Genomic DNA, 18,947 nt, shown 5'->3' on the forward strand with positions numbered 1-18,947 from the left:
CTCCATCATAGTAATTAAATTAAATTATAGGAATGAGATTATTAAAATTAGTTTATAAGAACACAGACAAGTCCCAGTCGTTATTTAACCCAGTCGGTTCTAAAGTACCTAACTCATATATCTATATATATTACTCATAGTTTGGTTAAATCCTTGCTGTATCCATATATGTATATATTGTAAAGAGTATTAAATTGTTATATTGTTGGTTACACTATTATGTAACCATTATGATGAATAATTTTGTATTGATTTTAATATGATATTGTATAGTATCAGTTTTGTTTGTGGCTGCATTCCACTGTTTTGTGATACACTGACTAGAGCTATTTTGGCTGTTAAAGAGTTAAATATGTAAATTTCCCTCTATTGCCCCCTTGTGGCTGAGGAGTATATTAGGATGCTTTGTACCACAAATTATATTGCATGATTAACGGAAGGAGTTCTCGAAATGTCGGATATTTCTTACAGACCAGAGACACTACAAGCTAACTTCCAAATGTCTTGCCCTACAGACCTCCTTAAGGCCCTCTGTGGCCCGGTGTATGGAGGTAATTGGACTCATGGCGTTGAGCATAGACATCATTCCATTCGCCAGATTTCATCTCAGGCCTCTTCAGCTGTGCATGCTGAGTCTGTGGAACGGCGACCACTTGGATCTGTCACAACAGATTTCTCTGGACAACCCGTTGAGAGAATTGCTCTCTTGGTGGCTCTGTCCAGATCACCTGTCCCAAGGGACATCCTTCTTGAGACCATGCTGGGAGATTGTGACTACGGATGCAATCTATCAGGATGGGTAGCTGTTTGGGGTGCCAGGAAGTTACAGGGTCTGTGGACTCGAAAGGAATCTCTCCTCCCGATCATATTTTGAAACTTCGAGCGATCTTCAATGCTCTGAAGGCTTGGCCTCTTCTGGGTTAATCCCAGTTTATCAGATTCCAATCAGACAACATAACCTCTGTGGCTTACATCAACCATCAGGGGGAACAAGGAGCTACCTAGCAATGAGGGAAGTATCTCAGATTCTGGAATGGGCAGAGGCCCACAACTGCTCGCTGTCAGCGATCCACCTTTCCACATTCCAGGTGTGGACAACTGGGAAGCAGACTTTCTCAGAAGACAATCCTTTCATCCGGGGGAATGGTCTCTCTATCCCGAGGTGTTTGTGGAGATTTGCAACAGATGGGGGACGCCGGAGATAGATTTTATGGCATCCTGACTCAATTCCAAGCTACCCAGATATGGGCCATGGTCCAGGGATCCTCAGGCAGAGCTGATAGATGCATTATCAGTGCCTTGGAGGTTCAGTCTAGTTTACATCTTTCCACCGTCACCACTTCTCCCTCGTGTAGTGGCCCGCATCAAGCAGCAAGCTTCGGAAATACTAATTGCTCCATCGTGGCCGCAAAGGATGTGGTTTGCGGACCTGGTAGGGATGTCTTCATCTCCTCCATGGAGGTTACCTTGTCGCAGGGATCTGCTGGAACAGGGTCCCTTTGTTCATCAAAATCTAGATTCTCTGAGGCTGACTGCGTTGAGATTGAACACTTAGTCCTAGCCAGGAGAGGTTTTTCTGACAGAGTGATTGATACTCTCATTCAAGCTTGAAAGCCGCTCACTCGTCGCATCTATCATAAGGTATGGAAGACCTACTTATTCTGGTGTGAAGAGTGTCAATTAACCTGGCATAAGGTCAAGGTTTCCAGGATTCTTTCCTTTCTCCAGGATGGTATGGAGAAGGGCCTTTCTGCGAGTTCCCTAAAGGGACAGATTTCGGCTCTATCAGTGTTATTGCACAGGAGGCTCGCTGAGCTTCCTGATTTATAGTCTTTGTTCAGGCTCTGTCTAGAATCAGGCCTGTGTTTAGACCTACCACTCCTCCTTGAGTTTAAATCTATCATAAGGTGTGGAGGACCGACTTATTTTGGTGTGAAGATCCTGGATTCCCCTGGCATAAGGTAGAGGTTTCCAGGATTCTTTCCTTTCTCGAGGATGGTATGGAGAAGGGCCTTTCTGCGAGTTCCCTAAAGGGACAGATTTCGACTCTATCAGTGTTATTGCACAGGAGGCTCGCTAAGCTTCCTGATTTACAGTCTTTTGTTCAGGCTCTGTCTAGAATCAGGCCTGTGTTTAGACCTACCGCTCCTCCTTGGAGTTTAAATATAGTTCTTAAAGTTTTGAGTCTTTGCATTCGATTGACATTAAATTATTGTCGTGGAAGGTTTTTTTTCTACTGGCTATTGCTTCGGCACGCAGAGTCTCTGAGATGGCGGCCTTGCAATGTGAGCCTCCTTACCTAGTTTTTCATGCTGATAAGGCTGTTCTTCATACTGGGTTGGGTTTCTTCCTAAGGTTGTTTCTGATCATAACATCAATCAGGAGATTGTGGTTCCTTCCTTGTGTCCTAATCCTTCTTCGCCGAAGGAACAGTTACTTCATAATTTGGATGTGGTTCGGGCTTGAAATTTTATCTTCAAGCTACAAAGAATTTTAGACAGACTTCTTCCTTATTTGTTGTCTATTCTGGGAAGCGTAGAGGGCAGAAGGCCTCTTCCACTTTCTTATCTTTTTGGTTGAGGAGTATTATTCGCTTGGGATATGAATCAGCGGGACATAAGCCTCCTCATAGAATTACGGCTCATTCAACTAGAGCTGTGGCTTCATCCTGGGCCTTTAACAATGAGGCCTCTATGGAGCAGATTTGTTGGGGGCGGCTACCTGGTCCTCCTTACATACCTTTTCAAAATTTTAAAAATTTGATGTGTTGAAGCAGCTTTTGGGAGAAAGGTTTTGCAGGCTGTGGTGCCCTCAGATTAAGGGTCTGTCTCTCTTTTACCCTCCCGTTTTCATTCAGTGTCCTCTAGAGCTTTGGTATATGTTTCCCACAAGTAATGCATGAAGCTGTGGACTCTCCTCATATTAATAAGGAAAATATAAATGATGCTTACCAGATAATTTCCTTTCCTTCTGTATGAGGAGAGTCCACAGCCCCTGCATGTTTTTCTCAGTTGGGCGAACCTAAATGTTTGTTTCTTCTTCTGGCATCCTTTATACCCTGATATTTCTCCTACTGTTCCTTGTTCCCTCGGCAGAATGACTGGGATATGAGGGAAGTGGGGGGAGGTATTTGAGCCTTTGGTTGGGGTGTCTTTGCCTCCTCCTGGTGTCTGGGTTCTGTATTCCCACAAGTAATGAATGAAGCAGTGGACTCTCCTCATACAGAAGGAAAGGAAATTATCTGGTAAGCATAATTTATGTTTTTCATGTACCCTACTATTTTATTTAAAGGGACATGAATGTATCAGATAAAACACACAATTGTAAGGCACTTTCACTTCTGTTATCAAATGTACTTTGTTCAATTTGTATCCTTTATTGAAAAGCATACCTAGGTAGGCTAAAAAAAATAGCAATGCACTACAGGGAGTTGGCTACTGATTGATGTGTGCACATTTATTACTCTTGTCACCAAATGATGTCAGCTAGCTCCCAGTAGTGCATTACTTCCCTGACTTTATCTACCAGAGTAGTTTCTTTATACACCAGATGAATGTTCTCTTTTATTTAAAGTTACATTTATATCTTAATGTTTCAGATTTCTCCTTGAGAAACAGGCAAGTGAACTTGTTCATTTGGATCATTTGCTGATGGCAGAAGAAATACATCGGATCTGGGAATTCTACGATTGCTATAAAGTTCTCTCAAAAGGAAATTTAAAAGAAAATCTCACAAATCTCATTGAAGGTTCCCATAATAAAGATAAACCAGATATTAAACAGGTAAAGATCTCATTCGTATGTTCTATAGATGGAAAATAAATTAAGTGACAATAAACGGCTTTAGTTTAATATAAATTAAGAGATATTTACTGGAGCTCAAAAAAGCAGCTTTGGAACTGGAATAAGAAATACTACAGCAGTGAAGGGGTTAAAATGTTTTGTTCTCACAAAAATCATTTAGTATGTGAAGTACTTATATGTCACACACAAGCATGCTGTGTACGTGTGTGTATCTTTATCTAGTGACACAACACAAGTCATATGTGAAGTACTAATGTCACACACAAGCATGCTGTGTACGTGTGTGTATCTTTATCTAGTGACACAACACAAGTCATATGTAAAGTACTAATGTCAAACACAAGCATGCTGTGTACGTGTGTGTATCTTTATCTAGTGGCACAACACAAGTCATATGTGAAGTACTAATATGTCACACACAAGCATGCTGTGTACGTGTTTGTATCTTTATCTAGTGACACAACACAAGTCATATGTGAAGTACTTATATGTCACACACAAGCATGCTGTGTACGTGTGTGTATCTTTATCTAGTGGCACAACACAAGTCATATGTGAAGTACTAATATGTCACACACAAGCATGCTGTGTACGTGTATATATATATCTAGTGACACAACACAAGTCATATGTGAAGTACTTATGTCACACACAAGCATGCTGTGTACGTGTGTATCTTTATCTAGTGGCACAACACAAGTCATATGTGAAGTACTAATATGTCACACACAAGCATGCTGTGTACGTGTGTGTATCTTTATCTAGTGACACAACACAAGTCATATGTGAAGTACTTATGTCACACACAAGCATGCTGTGTACGTGTATATATATATCTAGTGACACAACACAAGTCATATGTGAAGTACTTATATGTCACACACAAGCATGCTGTGTACGTGTGTGTATCTTTATCTAGTGGCACAACACAAGTCATATGTGAAGTACTTATATGTCACACACAAGCATGCTGTGTACGTGTGTGTATCTTTATCTAGTGACACAACACAAGTCATATGTGAAGCACTAATATGTTACGCACAAGCATGCTGTGTACATGTGTGTATCTTTATCTAGTGGCACAACACAAGTCATATGTGAAGTACTAATATGTCACACACAAGCATGCTGTGTACGTGTATATATATATATCTAGTGACACAACACAAGTCATATGTGAAGTACTTATATGTCACACACAAGCATGCTGTGTACGTGTTTGTATCTTTATCTAGTGACACAACACAAGTCATATGTGAAGTACTAATATGTCACACACAAGCATGCTGTGTACGTGTGTGTATCTTTATCTAGTGGCACAACACAAGTCATATGTGAAGTACTTATATACAAGTAGTAAGAAGTGAATACAGCGCCAACAAGAGGCCAAGGGATAAATATACTCACAGAGAGATAAAAGAAGATTATTTAATGAACCATGTTAAAAAGCATGAGTAATAAAAGACTATATATAAAAAATGTAAAAAGCACATATAAATAAAATTACAAATACAGGAATATCTTACAGAAGTGGCTCAAAGGGCCAAAGCTGATAATTACAATAAAAACAGAGGTAATAACAGGTGATCAGTGTGAGTGGTACACCAGAATAAGAGTGTATACTGATAAAACAGAATTAGCCTAAGTACAACTGTAGCAAGTGCATCAAGCAAAAAACTAATAAACAATAATACAAACAATAGTGTTCAAAATTAGTGTTACAAAAATAGGCCTAGATTTGGAGTTCGGCGGTAGCCGTCAAAACCAGCGTTAGAGGCTCCTAACGCTGGTTTTGGCCGCCCGCTGGTATTTGGAGTCAGTGATTAAAGGGTCTAACGCTCACTTTTCAGCCGCGACTTTTCCATACCGCAGATCCCCCTACGCCATTTGCGTAGCCTATCTTTTCAATGGGATCTTTCTAACGCTGGTATTTAGAGTCGTTTCTGAAGTGAGCGTTAGACATCTAACGACAAGATTCCAGCCGCCTGAAAATAGCAGGAGTTAAGAGCTTTCTGGCTAACGCCGGTTCATAAAGCTCTTAACTACTGTACCCTAAAGTACACTAACACCCATAAACTACCTATGTACCCCTAAACCGAGGTCCCCCCACACCGCCGCCACTCGATTAAAATTTTTAACCCCTAATCTGCCGACCGCCACCTACGTTATACTTATGTACCCCTAATCTGCTGCCCCTAACCCCGCCGACCCCTGTATTACATTTATTAACCCCTAACCTGCCCCCCACAACGTCGCCGCCAGCTACTTAAAATAATTAACCCCTAATCTTCCGACCGCAAAGCGCCGCCACCTACGTTATCCCTATGTACCCCTAATCTGCTACCCCTAACACCGCCGACCCCTATATTATATTTATTAACCCCTAATCTGCCCCCCTCAACGTCGCCGACACCTGCCTACACTTATTAACCCCTAATCTGCCGAGCGGACCTGAGCGCTACTATAATAAAGTTATTAACCCCTAACCCGCCTCACTAACCCTATCATAAATAGTATTAACCCCTAATCTGCCCTCCCTAACATCGCCGACACCTAACTTCAATTATTAACCCCTAATCTGACGACCGGAGCTCACCGCTATTCTAATAAATTGATTAACCCCTAAAGCTAAGTCTAACCCTAACACTAACACCCCCCTAAGTTAAATATAATTTAAATCTAACGAAATTAATTAACTCTTATTAAATAAATGATTCCTATTTAAAGCTAAATACTTACCTGTAAAATAAATCCTAATATAGCTACAATATAAATTATAATTATATTATAGCTATTTTAGGATTAATATTTATTTTACAGGCAACTTTGTAATTATTTTAACCAGGTACAATAGCTATTAAATAGTTAAGAACTATTTAATAGTTACCTAGTTAAAATAATAACAAATTTACCTGTAAAATAAATCCTAACCTAAGATATAATTAAACCTAACACTACCCTATCAATAAAATAATTAAATAAACTACCTACAATTACCTACAATTAACCTAACACTACACTATCAATAAATTAATTAAACACAATTGCTACAAATAAATACAATTAAATAAACTAGCTAAAGTACAAAAAATAAAAAAGAACTAAGTTACAAAAAATAATAAAATATTTACAAACATAAGAAAAATCTTACAACAATTTTAAACTAATTACACCTACTCTAAGCCCCCTAATAAAATAACAAAGCCCCCCAAAATAAAAAATGCCCTACCCTATTCTAAATTAAAAAAGTTACAAGCTCTTTTACCTTACCAGCCCTGAACAGGGCCCTTTGCGGGGCATGCCCCAAGGATTTCAGCTCTTTTGCCTGTAAAAAAAAACATACCATACCCCCCCCCAACATTACAACCCACCACCCACATACCCCTAATATAACCCAAACCCCCCTTAAATAAACCTAACACTAAGCCCCTGAAGATCTTCCTACCTTGTCTTCACCATACCAGGTTCACCGATCCGTCCTGGCTCCAACATCTTCATCCAACCCAAGCGGGGGTTGGCGATCCATCATCCGGTGCTGAAGAGGTCCAGAAGAGGCTCCAAAGTCTTCCTCCTATCCGGCAAGAAGAGGACATCCGGACCGGCAAACATCTTCTCCAAGCGGCATCTTCAATCTTCTTCCATCCGGTGCGGAGCGGGTCCATCTTGAAGCAGGCGACGCGGATCCATCCTCTTCTTCCGTTGTCTCCCGACGAATGACGGTTCCTTTAAGGGACGTCATCCAAGATGGCGTCCCTCGAATTCCGATTGGCTGATAGGATTCTATCAGCCAATCGGAATTAAGGTAGGAATTTTCTGATTGGCTGATGGAATCAGCCAATCAGAATCAAGTTCAATCCGATTGGCTGATCCAATCAGCCAATCAGATTGAGCTTGCATTCTATTGGCTGTTCCGATCAGCCAATAGAATGCGAGCTCAATCTGATTGGCTGATTGGATCAGCCAATCGGATTGAACTTGATTCTGATTGGCTGATTCCATCAGCCAATCAGAAAATTCCTACCTTAATTCCGATTGGCTGATAGAATCCTATCAGCCAATCGGAATTCGAGGGACGCCATCTTGGATGACGTCCCTTAAAGGAACCGTCATTCGTCGGGAGACAACGGAAGAAGAGGATGGATCCGCGTCGCCTACTTCAAGATGGACCCGCTCCGCACCGGATGGAAGAAGATTGAAGATGCCGCTTGGAGAAGATGTTTGCCGGTCCGGATGTCCTCTTCTTGCCGGATAGGAGGAAGACTTTGGAGCCTCTTCTGGACCTCTTCAGCACCGGATGATGGATCGCCAACCCCCGCTTGGGTTGGATGAAGATGTTGGAGCCAGGACGGATCGGTGAACCTGGTATGGTGAAGACAAGGTAGGAAGATCTTCAGGGGCTTAGTGTTAGGTTTATTTAAGGGGGGTTTGGGTTAGATTAGGGGTATGTGGGTGGTGGGTTGTAATGTTGGGGGGGGGTATGGTATGTTTTTTTTTACAGGCAAAAGAGCTGAAATCCTTGGGGCATGCCCCGCAAAGGGCCCTGGTCAGGGTTGGTAAGGTAAAAGAGCTTGTAACTTTTTTAATTTAGAATAGGGTAGGGCATTTTTTATTTTGGGGGGCTTTGTTATTTTATTAGGGGGCTTAGAGTAGGTGTAATTAGTTTAAAATTGTTGTAAGATTTTTCTTATGTTTGTAAATATTTTATTATTTTTTGTAACTTAGTTCTTTTTTATTTTTTGTACTTTAGCTAGTTTATTTAATTGTATTTATTTGTAGCAATTGTGTTTAATTAATTTATTGATAGTGTAGTGTTAGGTTAATTGTAGGTAATTGTAGGTAGTTTATTTAATTATTTTATTGATAGGGTAGTGTTAGGTTTAATTATATCTTAGGTTAGGATTTATTTTACAGGTACATTTGTTATTATTTTAACTAGGTAACTATTAAATAGTTCTTAACTATTTAATAGCTATTGTACCTGGTTAAAATAATTACAAAGTTGCCTGTAAAATAAATATTAATCCTAAAATAGCTATAATATAATTATAATTTATATTGTAGCTATATTAGGATTTATTTTACAGGTAAGTATTTAGCTTTAAATAGGAATAAGTTATTTAATAAGAGTTAATTTATTTCGTTAGATGTAAATTATATTTAAATTAGGGGGGTGTTAGTATTAGGGTTAGACTTAGCTTTAGGGGTTAATACATTTATTATAGTAGCGGTGAGGTCCGCTCGGCAGATTAGGGGTTAATAATTGAAGGTAGGTGTCGGCGATGTTAGGGAGGGCAGATTAGGGGTTAATACTATTTATGATAGGGTTAGTGAGGCGGATTAGGGGTTAATAACTTTATTATAGTAGCGCTCAGGTCCGCTCGGCAGATTAGGGGTTTATAAGTGTAGGCAGGTGTCGGCGACGTTGAGGGGGGCAGATTAGGGGTTAATAAATATAATATAGGGGTCGGCGATGTTAGGGCAGTAGATTAGGGGTACATAGGGATAACGTAGGTTGCGGCGGTTTACGGAGCGGCAGATTAGGGGTTAAAAAAAATATGCAGGGGTCAGCGATAGCGGGAGCGGCAGATTAGGGGTTAATAAGTGTAAGGTTAGGGGTGTTTAGACTCGGGGTACATGTTAGGGTGTTAGGTGCAGACGTAGGAAGTGTTTCCCCATAGGAAACAATGGGGCTGCGTTAGGAGCTGAACGCTGCTTTTTTGCAGGTGTTAGGTTTTTTTTCAGCTCAAACAGCCCCATTGTTTCCTATGGGAGAATCGTGCACGAGCACGTTTTTGAGGCCGGCCGCGTCCATAAGCAACTCTGGTATCGAGAGTTGCATTTGCGGTAAAAATGCTCTACGCTCCTTTTTTGGAGCCTAACGCAGCATTTGATTAAACTCTCGATACCAGAGTTAAATTTATGGTGCGGCCAGAAAAAAGCCCGCGGAGCGTTAACAGCCCTTTTACCGCCGAACTCCAAATCTAGGCCATAGTGTTCCAAAAAATAGAAAAATGCACTGCAGTGCAAAAAAAGGGGGGTAGCAAAATAATTGTATAGATACAATCAAGTAGTGAGTGAGTGCAAATGGATATAAAAATGCTAGCTACTTAATCCAGTGAGGTTAAGATATAATTAAATAAAATACACAATATGCAATAACATAAAAAATATAATACACAATATGCAATAACATAAAAAATAAAAAATAAAATATAAAATATAATCCAAAAAAGTGTTCAAAAAGTTGATCAACAAATGTTAGTGAAGAACAAAAATAAGTCAATCAAAACTAAAAAATGGAAAAAAAGGGTGATGAAAAGCAAGGTGAAAGTGAGGAAATTGATTCCTTCCAATGTTAGTTACTTTAACAGATCCAAATTCCTGAGTGTGGTTGCTGAAGTAGCTGATTGGATCCTAGCACCTGTCAGCTGCTCCTATGGTATCCTAAAAAGTGTCCCTGTAAAAAAAGAAATTCACAACATAGTGTATCCAATATGAGAATGAAGTAAAGATTAAAGTAATGCTTACCAATATGTCAACGCGTTTCTGCCCTCAAAAAAGGGCCTTTCTCAAGACTGAGAGAAGTCTTGAGAAAGGCCCTTTTTTGAGAGCAGAAACGCGTTGACATATTGGTAAGCATTACTTTAATCTTTACTTCATTCTCATATTGGATACACTATGTTGTGAATTTCTTTTTTTACAGGGACACTTTTTAGGATACCATAGGAGCAGCTGACAGGTGCTAGGATCCAATCAGCTACTTCAGCAACCACACTCAGGAATTTGGATCTGTTAAAGTAACTAACATTGGAAGGAATCAATTTCCTCACTTTCACCTTGCTTTTCATCACCCTTTTTTTCCATTTTTTAGTTTTGATTGACTTATTTTTGTTCTTCACTAACATTTGTTGATCAACTTTTTGAACACTTTTTTGGATTATATTTTATATTTTATTTTTTATTTTTTATGTTATTGCATATTGTGTATTATATTTTTTATGTTATTGCATATTGTGTATTTTATTTAATTATATCTTAACCTCACTGGATTAAGTAGCTAGCATTTTTATATCCATTTGCACTCACTCACTACTTGATTGTATCTATACAATTATTTTGCTACCCCCTTTTTTTGCACTGCAGTGCATTTTTCTATTTTTTGGAACACTATTTTTGAAACACTAATTTTGAACACTATTGTTTGTATTATTGTTTATTAGTTTTTTGTTTGATGCACTTGCTACAGTTGTACTTAGGCTAATTCTGTTTTATCAGTATACACTCTTATTCTGGTGTACCACTCACACTGATCACCTGTTATTACCTTTGTTTTTATTGTAATTATCAGCTTTGGCCCTTTGAGCCGCTTCTGTAAGATATTCCTGTATTTGTAATTTTATTTATATGTGCTTTTTACATTTTTTATATATAGTCTTTTATTACTGATGCTTTTTAACATGGTTCATTAAATAATCTTCTTTTATCTCTCTGTGAGTATATTTATCCCTTGGCCTCTTGTTGGCGCTGTATTCACTTCTTACTACTTGTGCATATTTTTTGGAGGTTGGTTAGGATCTCTGTTTGGATACAGCTTGGGGATTACCTTAGCGCTTGTACACACACCCTTTTTCACTGTGAAGTACTTATATGTCACACACAAGCATGCTGTGTACGTGTGTATCTTTATCTAGTGACACAACACAAGTCATATGTGAAGTACTTATATGTCACACACAAGCATGCTGTGTACATGTGTGTATCTTTATCTAGTGACACAACACAAGTCATATGTGAAGTACTTATGTCAAACACAAGCATGCTGTGTACGTGTATATATATATCTAGTGACACAACACAAGTCATATGTGAAGTACTTATATGTCACACACAAGCATGCTGTGTACGTGTGTGTATCTTTATCTAGTGGCACAACACAAGTCATATGTGAAGTACTTATGTCAAACACAAGCATGCTGTGTACGTGTGTGTATCTTTATCTAGTGGCACAACACAAGTCATATGTGAAGTACTAATATGTCACACGCAAGCATGCTGTGTACGTGTGTGTATCTTTATCTAGTGGCACAACACAAGTCATATGTGAAGTACTAATATGTCACACACAAGCATGCTGTGTACGTGTGTGTATCTTTATCTAGTGACACAACACAAGTCATATGTGAAGTACTTATATGTCACACACAAGCATGCTGTGTACGTGTTTGTATCTTTATCTAGTGACACAACACAAGTCATATGTGAAGTACTTATATGTCACACACAAGCATGCTGTGTACGTGTTTGTATCTTTATCTAGTGACACAACACAAGTCATATGTGAAGTACTTATGTCAAACACAAGCATGCTGTGTACGTGTGTGTATCTTTATCTAGTGACACAACACAAGTCATATGTGAAGTACTTATGTCAAACACAAGCATGCTGTGTACGTGTGTGTATCTTTATCTAGTGACACAACACAAGTCATATGTGAAGTACTAATATGTCACACACAAGCATGCTGTGTACCTGTGTGTATCTTTATCTAATGACACAACACAAGTCATATGTGAAGTACTTATGTCAAACACAAGCATGCTGTGTACGTGTTTGTATCTTTATCTAGTGACACAACACAAGTCATATGTGAAGTACTTATGTCAAACACAAGCATGCTGTGTACGTGTGTGTATCTTTATCTAGTGACACAACACAAGTCATATGTGAAGTACTTATGTCAAACACAAGCATGCTGTGTACGTGTGTGTATCTTTATCTAGTGACACAACACAAGTCATATGTGAAGTACTTATATGTCACACACAAGCATGCTGTGTACGTGTGTGTATCTTTATCTAGTGGCACAACACAAGTCATATGTGAAGTACTTATGTCAAACACAAGCATGCTGTGTATGTGTGTATCTTTATCTAGTGGCACAACACAAGTCATATGTGAAGTACTAATATGTCACACACAAGCATGCTGTGTACGTGTGTGTATCTTTATCTAGTGGCACAACACAAGTCATATGTGAAGTACTAATATGTCACACACAAGCATGCTGTGTACGTGTGTGTATCTTTATCTAGTGACACAACACAAGTCATATGTGAAGTACTTATATGTCACACACAAGCATGCTGTGTACGTGTTTGTATCTTTATCTAGTGACACAACACAAGTCATATGTGAAGTACTTATATGTCACACACAAGCATGCTGTGTACGTGTTTGTATCTTTATCTAGTGACACAACACAAGTCATATGTGAAGTACTTATGTCAAACACAAGCATGCTGTGTACGTGTGTGTATCTTTATCTAGTGACACAACACAAGTCATATGTGAAGTACTTATGTCAAACACAAGCATGCTGTGTACGTGTGTGTATCTTTATCTAGTGACACAACACAAGTCATATGTGAAGTACTAATATGTCACACACAAGCATGCTGTGTACCTGTGTGTATCTTTATCTAATGACACAACACAAGTCATATGTGAAGTACTTATGTCAAACACAAGCATGCTGTGTACGTGTGTGTATCTTTATCTAGTGGCACAACACAAGTCATATGTGAAGTACTAATATGTCACACACAAGCATGCTGTGTACGTGTGTGTATCTTTATCTAGTGGCACAACACAAGTCATATGTGAAGTACTAATATGTCACACACAAGAATGCGGTGTACGTGTGTGTATCTTTATCTAGTGACACAACACAAGTCATATGTGCAGTACTTATATGTCACACACAAGCGTGCTGTGTACGTGTTTGTATCTTTATCTAGTGACACAACACAAGTCATATGTGAAGTACTTATATGTCACACACAAGCATGCTGTGTACGTGTGTATCTTTATCTAGTGATACAACACAAGTCATATGTGAAGTACTAATATGTCACACACAAGCATGCTGTGTACGTGTGTGTATCTTTATCTAGTGACACAACACAAGTCATATGTGAAGTACTTATATGTCACACACAAGCATGCTGTGTACGTGTGTATCTTTATCTAGTGACACAACACAAGTCATATGTGAAGTACTAATATGTCACACACAATCATGCTGTGTACGTGTGTGTATCTTTATCTAGTGACACAACACAAGTCATATGTGACGTACTTATATGTCACACACAAGCATGCTGTGTACGTGTGTGTATCTTTATCTAGTGACACAACACAAGTCATATGTGAAGTACTTATATGTCACACACAAGCATGCTGTGTACGTGTGTGTATCTTTATCTAGTGACACAACACAAGTCATATGTGAAGTACTTATATGTCACACACAAGCATGCTGTGTACGTGTGTGTATCTTTATCTAGTGACACAACACAAGTCATATGTGAAGTACTAATATGTCACACACAAGCATGCTGTGTACGTGAGTGTATCTCTATCTAGTGACACAACACAAGTCATATGTGAAGTACTTATATGTCACACACAAGCATGCTGTGTACGTGTGTGTATCTTTATCTAGTGACACAACACAAGTCATATGTGAAGTACTTATATGTCACACACAAGCATGCTGTGTACGTGTGTGTATCTTTATCTAGTGGCACAACACAAGTCATATGTGAAGTACTAATATGTCACACACAAGCATGCTGTGTACGTGTGTATCTTTATCTAGTGACACAACACAAGTCATATGTGAAGTACTAATATGTCACACACAAGCATGCTGTGTACGTGTGTATCTTTATCTAGTGACACAACACAAGTCATATGTGAAGTACTAATATGTCACACACAAGCATGCTGTGTACGTGTGTATCTTTATCTAGTGACACAACACAAGTCATATGTGAAGTACTAATATGTCACACACAAGCATGCTGTGTACGTGTGTATCTTTATCTAGTGACACAACACAAGTCATATGTGAAGTACTAATATGTCACACACAAGCATGCTGTGTACGTGTGTATCTTTATCTAGTGACACAACACAAGTCATATGTGAAGTACTTATATGTCACACACAAGCATGCTGTGTACGTGTCTATCTTTATCTAGTGCAGCAATAGCATGTGATAAACAACCAGTATTTTCGCTGTTTTACTTATCTTTATGTGAAGAAGCTTTGCAGTGGGCAGAACGACATGTGCTGGGAGTGGGCAAAACTTCAAGAGGATTTGGTGATTATGCACAACACTGCCCATCAGACTCTGCAACAGAAACATCAAGAAGAGGTTAAAACTCTGTGTCTGGATGCTGGTGCAGTGATCCCTGGGAATTATTTGTACAGAGATACTGAAGGCGCCATTGTACAGCTTGCACGAGATATGCAAACAGTCTATGTGTGTGACGCACAGGTAGTAAGTAAACAGCAATGCACTATATACTACTGACCTGTATTCCTACTAAATCATCTGTATCACATTACACTTATATGTAACAACTGCTAATAGTACAGACAAATAGGGCACATATAGGTACTAACTGACTACTGATCTGTATTCCTACTAAACCATCTGTATCACATTACACCTATATGTAACAACTGCTAATAACACAGACAGATAGTGCACATATAGGTACTCACTGACTACTGATCTGTATTCCTAATAAACCATCTCTGTATTACATTACACCTATATGTAACAACTGCTAATAATACAGACAGATAGTGCACATATAGGTACTCACTGACTACTGATATGTATTCCTACTAAACCATCTCTGTATCACATTACACCTATATGTAACAACAGCTAATAGTACAGACAGATATGGCACATATAGGTATTCACTGACTACTGATCTGTATTCCTACTAAACCATCTGTATCACATTACACATATATGTAACAACTGCTAATAGTACAGACAGATATGGCACATATAGGTACTCACTGACTACTGATCTGTATTCCTACTAAACCATCTGTATCACATTACACCTATATGTAACAACTGCTAATAACACAGACAGATAGTGCACATATAGGTACTCACTGACTACTGATCTGTATTCCTAATAAACCATCTCTGTATTACATTACACCTATATGTAACAACTGCTAATAATACAGACAGATAGTGCACATATAGGTACTCACTGACTACTGATATGTATTCCTACTAAACCATCTCTGTATCACATTACACCTATATGTAGCAACTACTAATAGTACAGACAGATATGGCACATATAGGTACTCACTGACTACTCATCTGTATTCCTACTAAACCATCTGTATCACATTACACATATATGTAACAACTGCTAATAGTACAGACAGATATGGCACATATAGGTACTCACTGACTACTGATCTGTATTCCTACTAAACCATCTGTATCACATTACACATATATGTAACAACTGCTAATAGTACAGACAGATAGGGCACATAATAGGTACTTACTGACTACTGATCTGTATTCCTACTAAACCATCTGTATCACATTACACCTATATGTAACAACTGCTAATAATACAGACAGATAGTGCACATATAGGTACTCACTGACTACTGATATGTATTCCTACTAAACCATCTCTGTATCACATTACACCTATATGTAACAACAGCTAATAGTACAGACAGATATGGCACATATAGGTACTCACTGACTACTGATCTGTATTCCTACTAAACCATCTGTATCACATTACACATATATGTAACAACTGCTAATAGTACAGACAGATATGGCACATATAGGTATTCACTGACTACTGATCTGTATTCCTACTAAATCATCTGTATCACATTACACCTATATGTAACAACTGCTAATAGTCAGGGCCGCCATCAGGTGGTGACAGGGCAGCCACCAGTGGGTACTACAGCAGAGTGCTAATTGAGCATGGGAAATGTTGTTACAAGAAGTAAAGTATTAGCATTTGAGAGGATTTCTGAGTGTGCACTAAACCACTATGCGCAGTGTGAGAAAGACTTGGCACTTTGTTTGTAGAGTGTGTGCCTGAGTCAGACGGCTGATCACTTTCATTTGCAGAGGAGATAGGACTTACTTAGCAAATGTTTTTTATTTCTTTGTGCAATTTCGGATTGTAACTTCAGTGTGGTTGTAGTTGTATGGTGGGGCCAGGGGTCCATAAAAACACATTTTTTTAGCAGCAGTGTATTTATGATTATTTGACAATGCTGTAGAAATTCTATATTAAAAACCATGCAGAAATGTTTCCTCCTCAATACACAAATGGTAGGTGCCCTTTTGGCAGATATGCATTTTTATATTACATTCCAGTTTACTGCCCCTTTATGCAAGGACTTTCCAGATGCAAGGAGGCATTTTATATAAGATTCTTACATCTGCATAAAATATACTCTCAGACTAAGATTGCTCAGTGTTTGAAATGAGACAGGTTAACTTAAAACTGTTCAGTTTACACTACAGCTGACTTAATTTTGAAATACATACCAACAAGCCTAAATCCTGCATTTAACCAGATCTAATGGTATGAGTACCACAGCTTATGGTTCCACCAAGACCATATAGAGTACAGCATTTTAAAAATCTATAAGTACAGCTGACAGATGGGAACATTTGTACACTATATTTGAAGTGGTGCTCTTGGTTGGGGGAAAAACAAACATATGTCAACCTTTTAAAAGTACTTTTCTTTATCTAGCCATCTACCCAGATCATTAATGTACAATTTTGAATTCACAGAATTATTTTTGTTTACCTCATTACTTGTCAGGTCAATGTAAACAATTGCTGAGTGTCTGTTTGGGTGTCTGTGTCTGAGTGTGTTTCTTTGCGTGTCTTCTAGAGTGTCTATATGTGAATCCTTATGTGTGAGTGTGTGTTTCAGTGTATGAGTGTGTCTGTGTGTGTGTATGTTACTACCTTTACAACATTTCCAAGTTTAAATAGACACTTAAGAATAAACTGCATATATGTTTTAGTCACTTGATCAAAAATTGCACATGTCAAGGGGGGGGGGCTGATCAATGGTTAAGTCAGCTAATAGTACAGACAGATATGGCACATATAGGTACCCACTGACTACTGATCTGTATTCCTACTAAACCATCTGTATCACATTACACCTATATGTAACAACTGCTAATAGTACAGACAGATATGGCACATATAGGTACTCACTGACTACTGATCTGTATTCCTACTAAACCATCTGTATCACATTACACCTATATGTAACAACTGCTAATAATACAGACATATATGGCACATATAGGTACTCACTGACTACTTTTCTGTATTCCTACTAAACCATCACTGTATCACATTACACCTCTATGTAACAACAGCTAATAGTACAGACAGATATGGCAGATATAGGTACTCACTGACTACTGATCTGTATTCCTACTAAACCATCTATATCACATTACACCTATATGTAACAACTACTAATAGTACAGACAGATATGGCACATATAGGTACTCACTGACTACTGATCTGTATTTCTTTCATGTAATTCGCAAGAGTCCATGAGCTAGTGACGTATGGGATATACAATCATACCAGGAGGGGCAAAGTTTCCCAAACATCAAAATGACTATAAATACACCCCCCCACCACACCCACAATTCAGTTTTACAAACTTTGCCTCCTATGGAGGTGGTGAATTAAGTTTGTGCTAGATTTCTACGTTGATATGCGCTTCTCAGCTTTTTTGAAGCCCGGTTCCTCTCAGAGTGCAGTGAATGACAGAGGGATGTGAAGGGAGTATTACCTATTGAATACAATGGTCATCCTAACGGGGATCTATTAAATAGGTTCGCTGTTATCGGTCATAGAGATTCATCTCCTACCTCCCTTTTCAGATAGACGATATACTCTTATATACCATTACCTCTGCTGATTCTCGTTTCAGTACTGGTTTGGCTATCTACTTTATGTAGATGAGTGTCTTTTGGTAAGTATGTTTCCTTGATTTAAGACACTCTCAGCTATGGTTTGGCACTTTATATTTAAAGTTCTAAATAAATGTTTTGTACTTATATTTGCCATGATTCAGGTTTATCAGTATATTTCCTTTTTGCAGACTGTCAGTTTCATATTTGGGAAATGCAAATAAAAAAAAATAAAAAAATTTTACCTGAAGTTTTTAAATTGACTCTCTTTTCTAAATTGCGGGCTGTTAGGCTTGCGGGAGCGCAAAATGCTATA

The 18,947-nt window shown here is 38.5% G+C and overlaps 1 protein-coding gene across 1 annotated transcript in view; it reads left to right on the forward strand.

The window, feature by feature from the left end:
• LOC128638168 (uncharacterized) overlaps positions 1-18,947 on the forward strand; it is a gene marked incomplete in the record, with an annotated part of 174,028 nt that overhangs the window by 8,871 nt on the left and 146,210 nt on the right. The window contains 2 exon segments of the mRNA XM_053690032.1: positions 3,599-3,782; positions 14,912-15,148. Coding sequence (XP_053546007.1) covers positions 3,599-3,782; positions 14,912-15,148 — 421 coding nt within the window.

The sequence above is a fragment of the Bombina bombina genome, chromosome 8 (assembly GCF_027579735.1).
Source record: "Bombina bombina isolate aBomBom1 chromosome 8, aBomBom1.pri, whole genome shotgun sequence".
Lineage (NCBI taxonomy): Eukaryota > Metazoa > Chordata > Amphibia > Anura > Bombinatoridae > Bombina > Bombina bombina.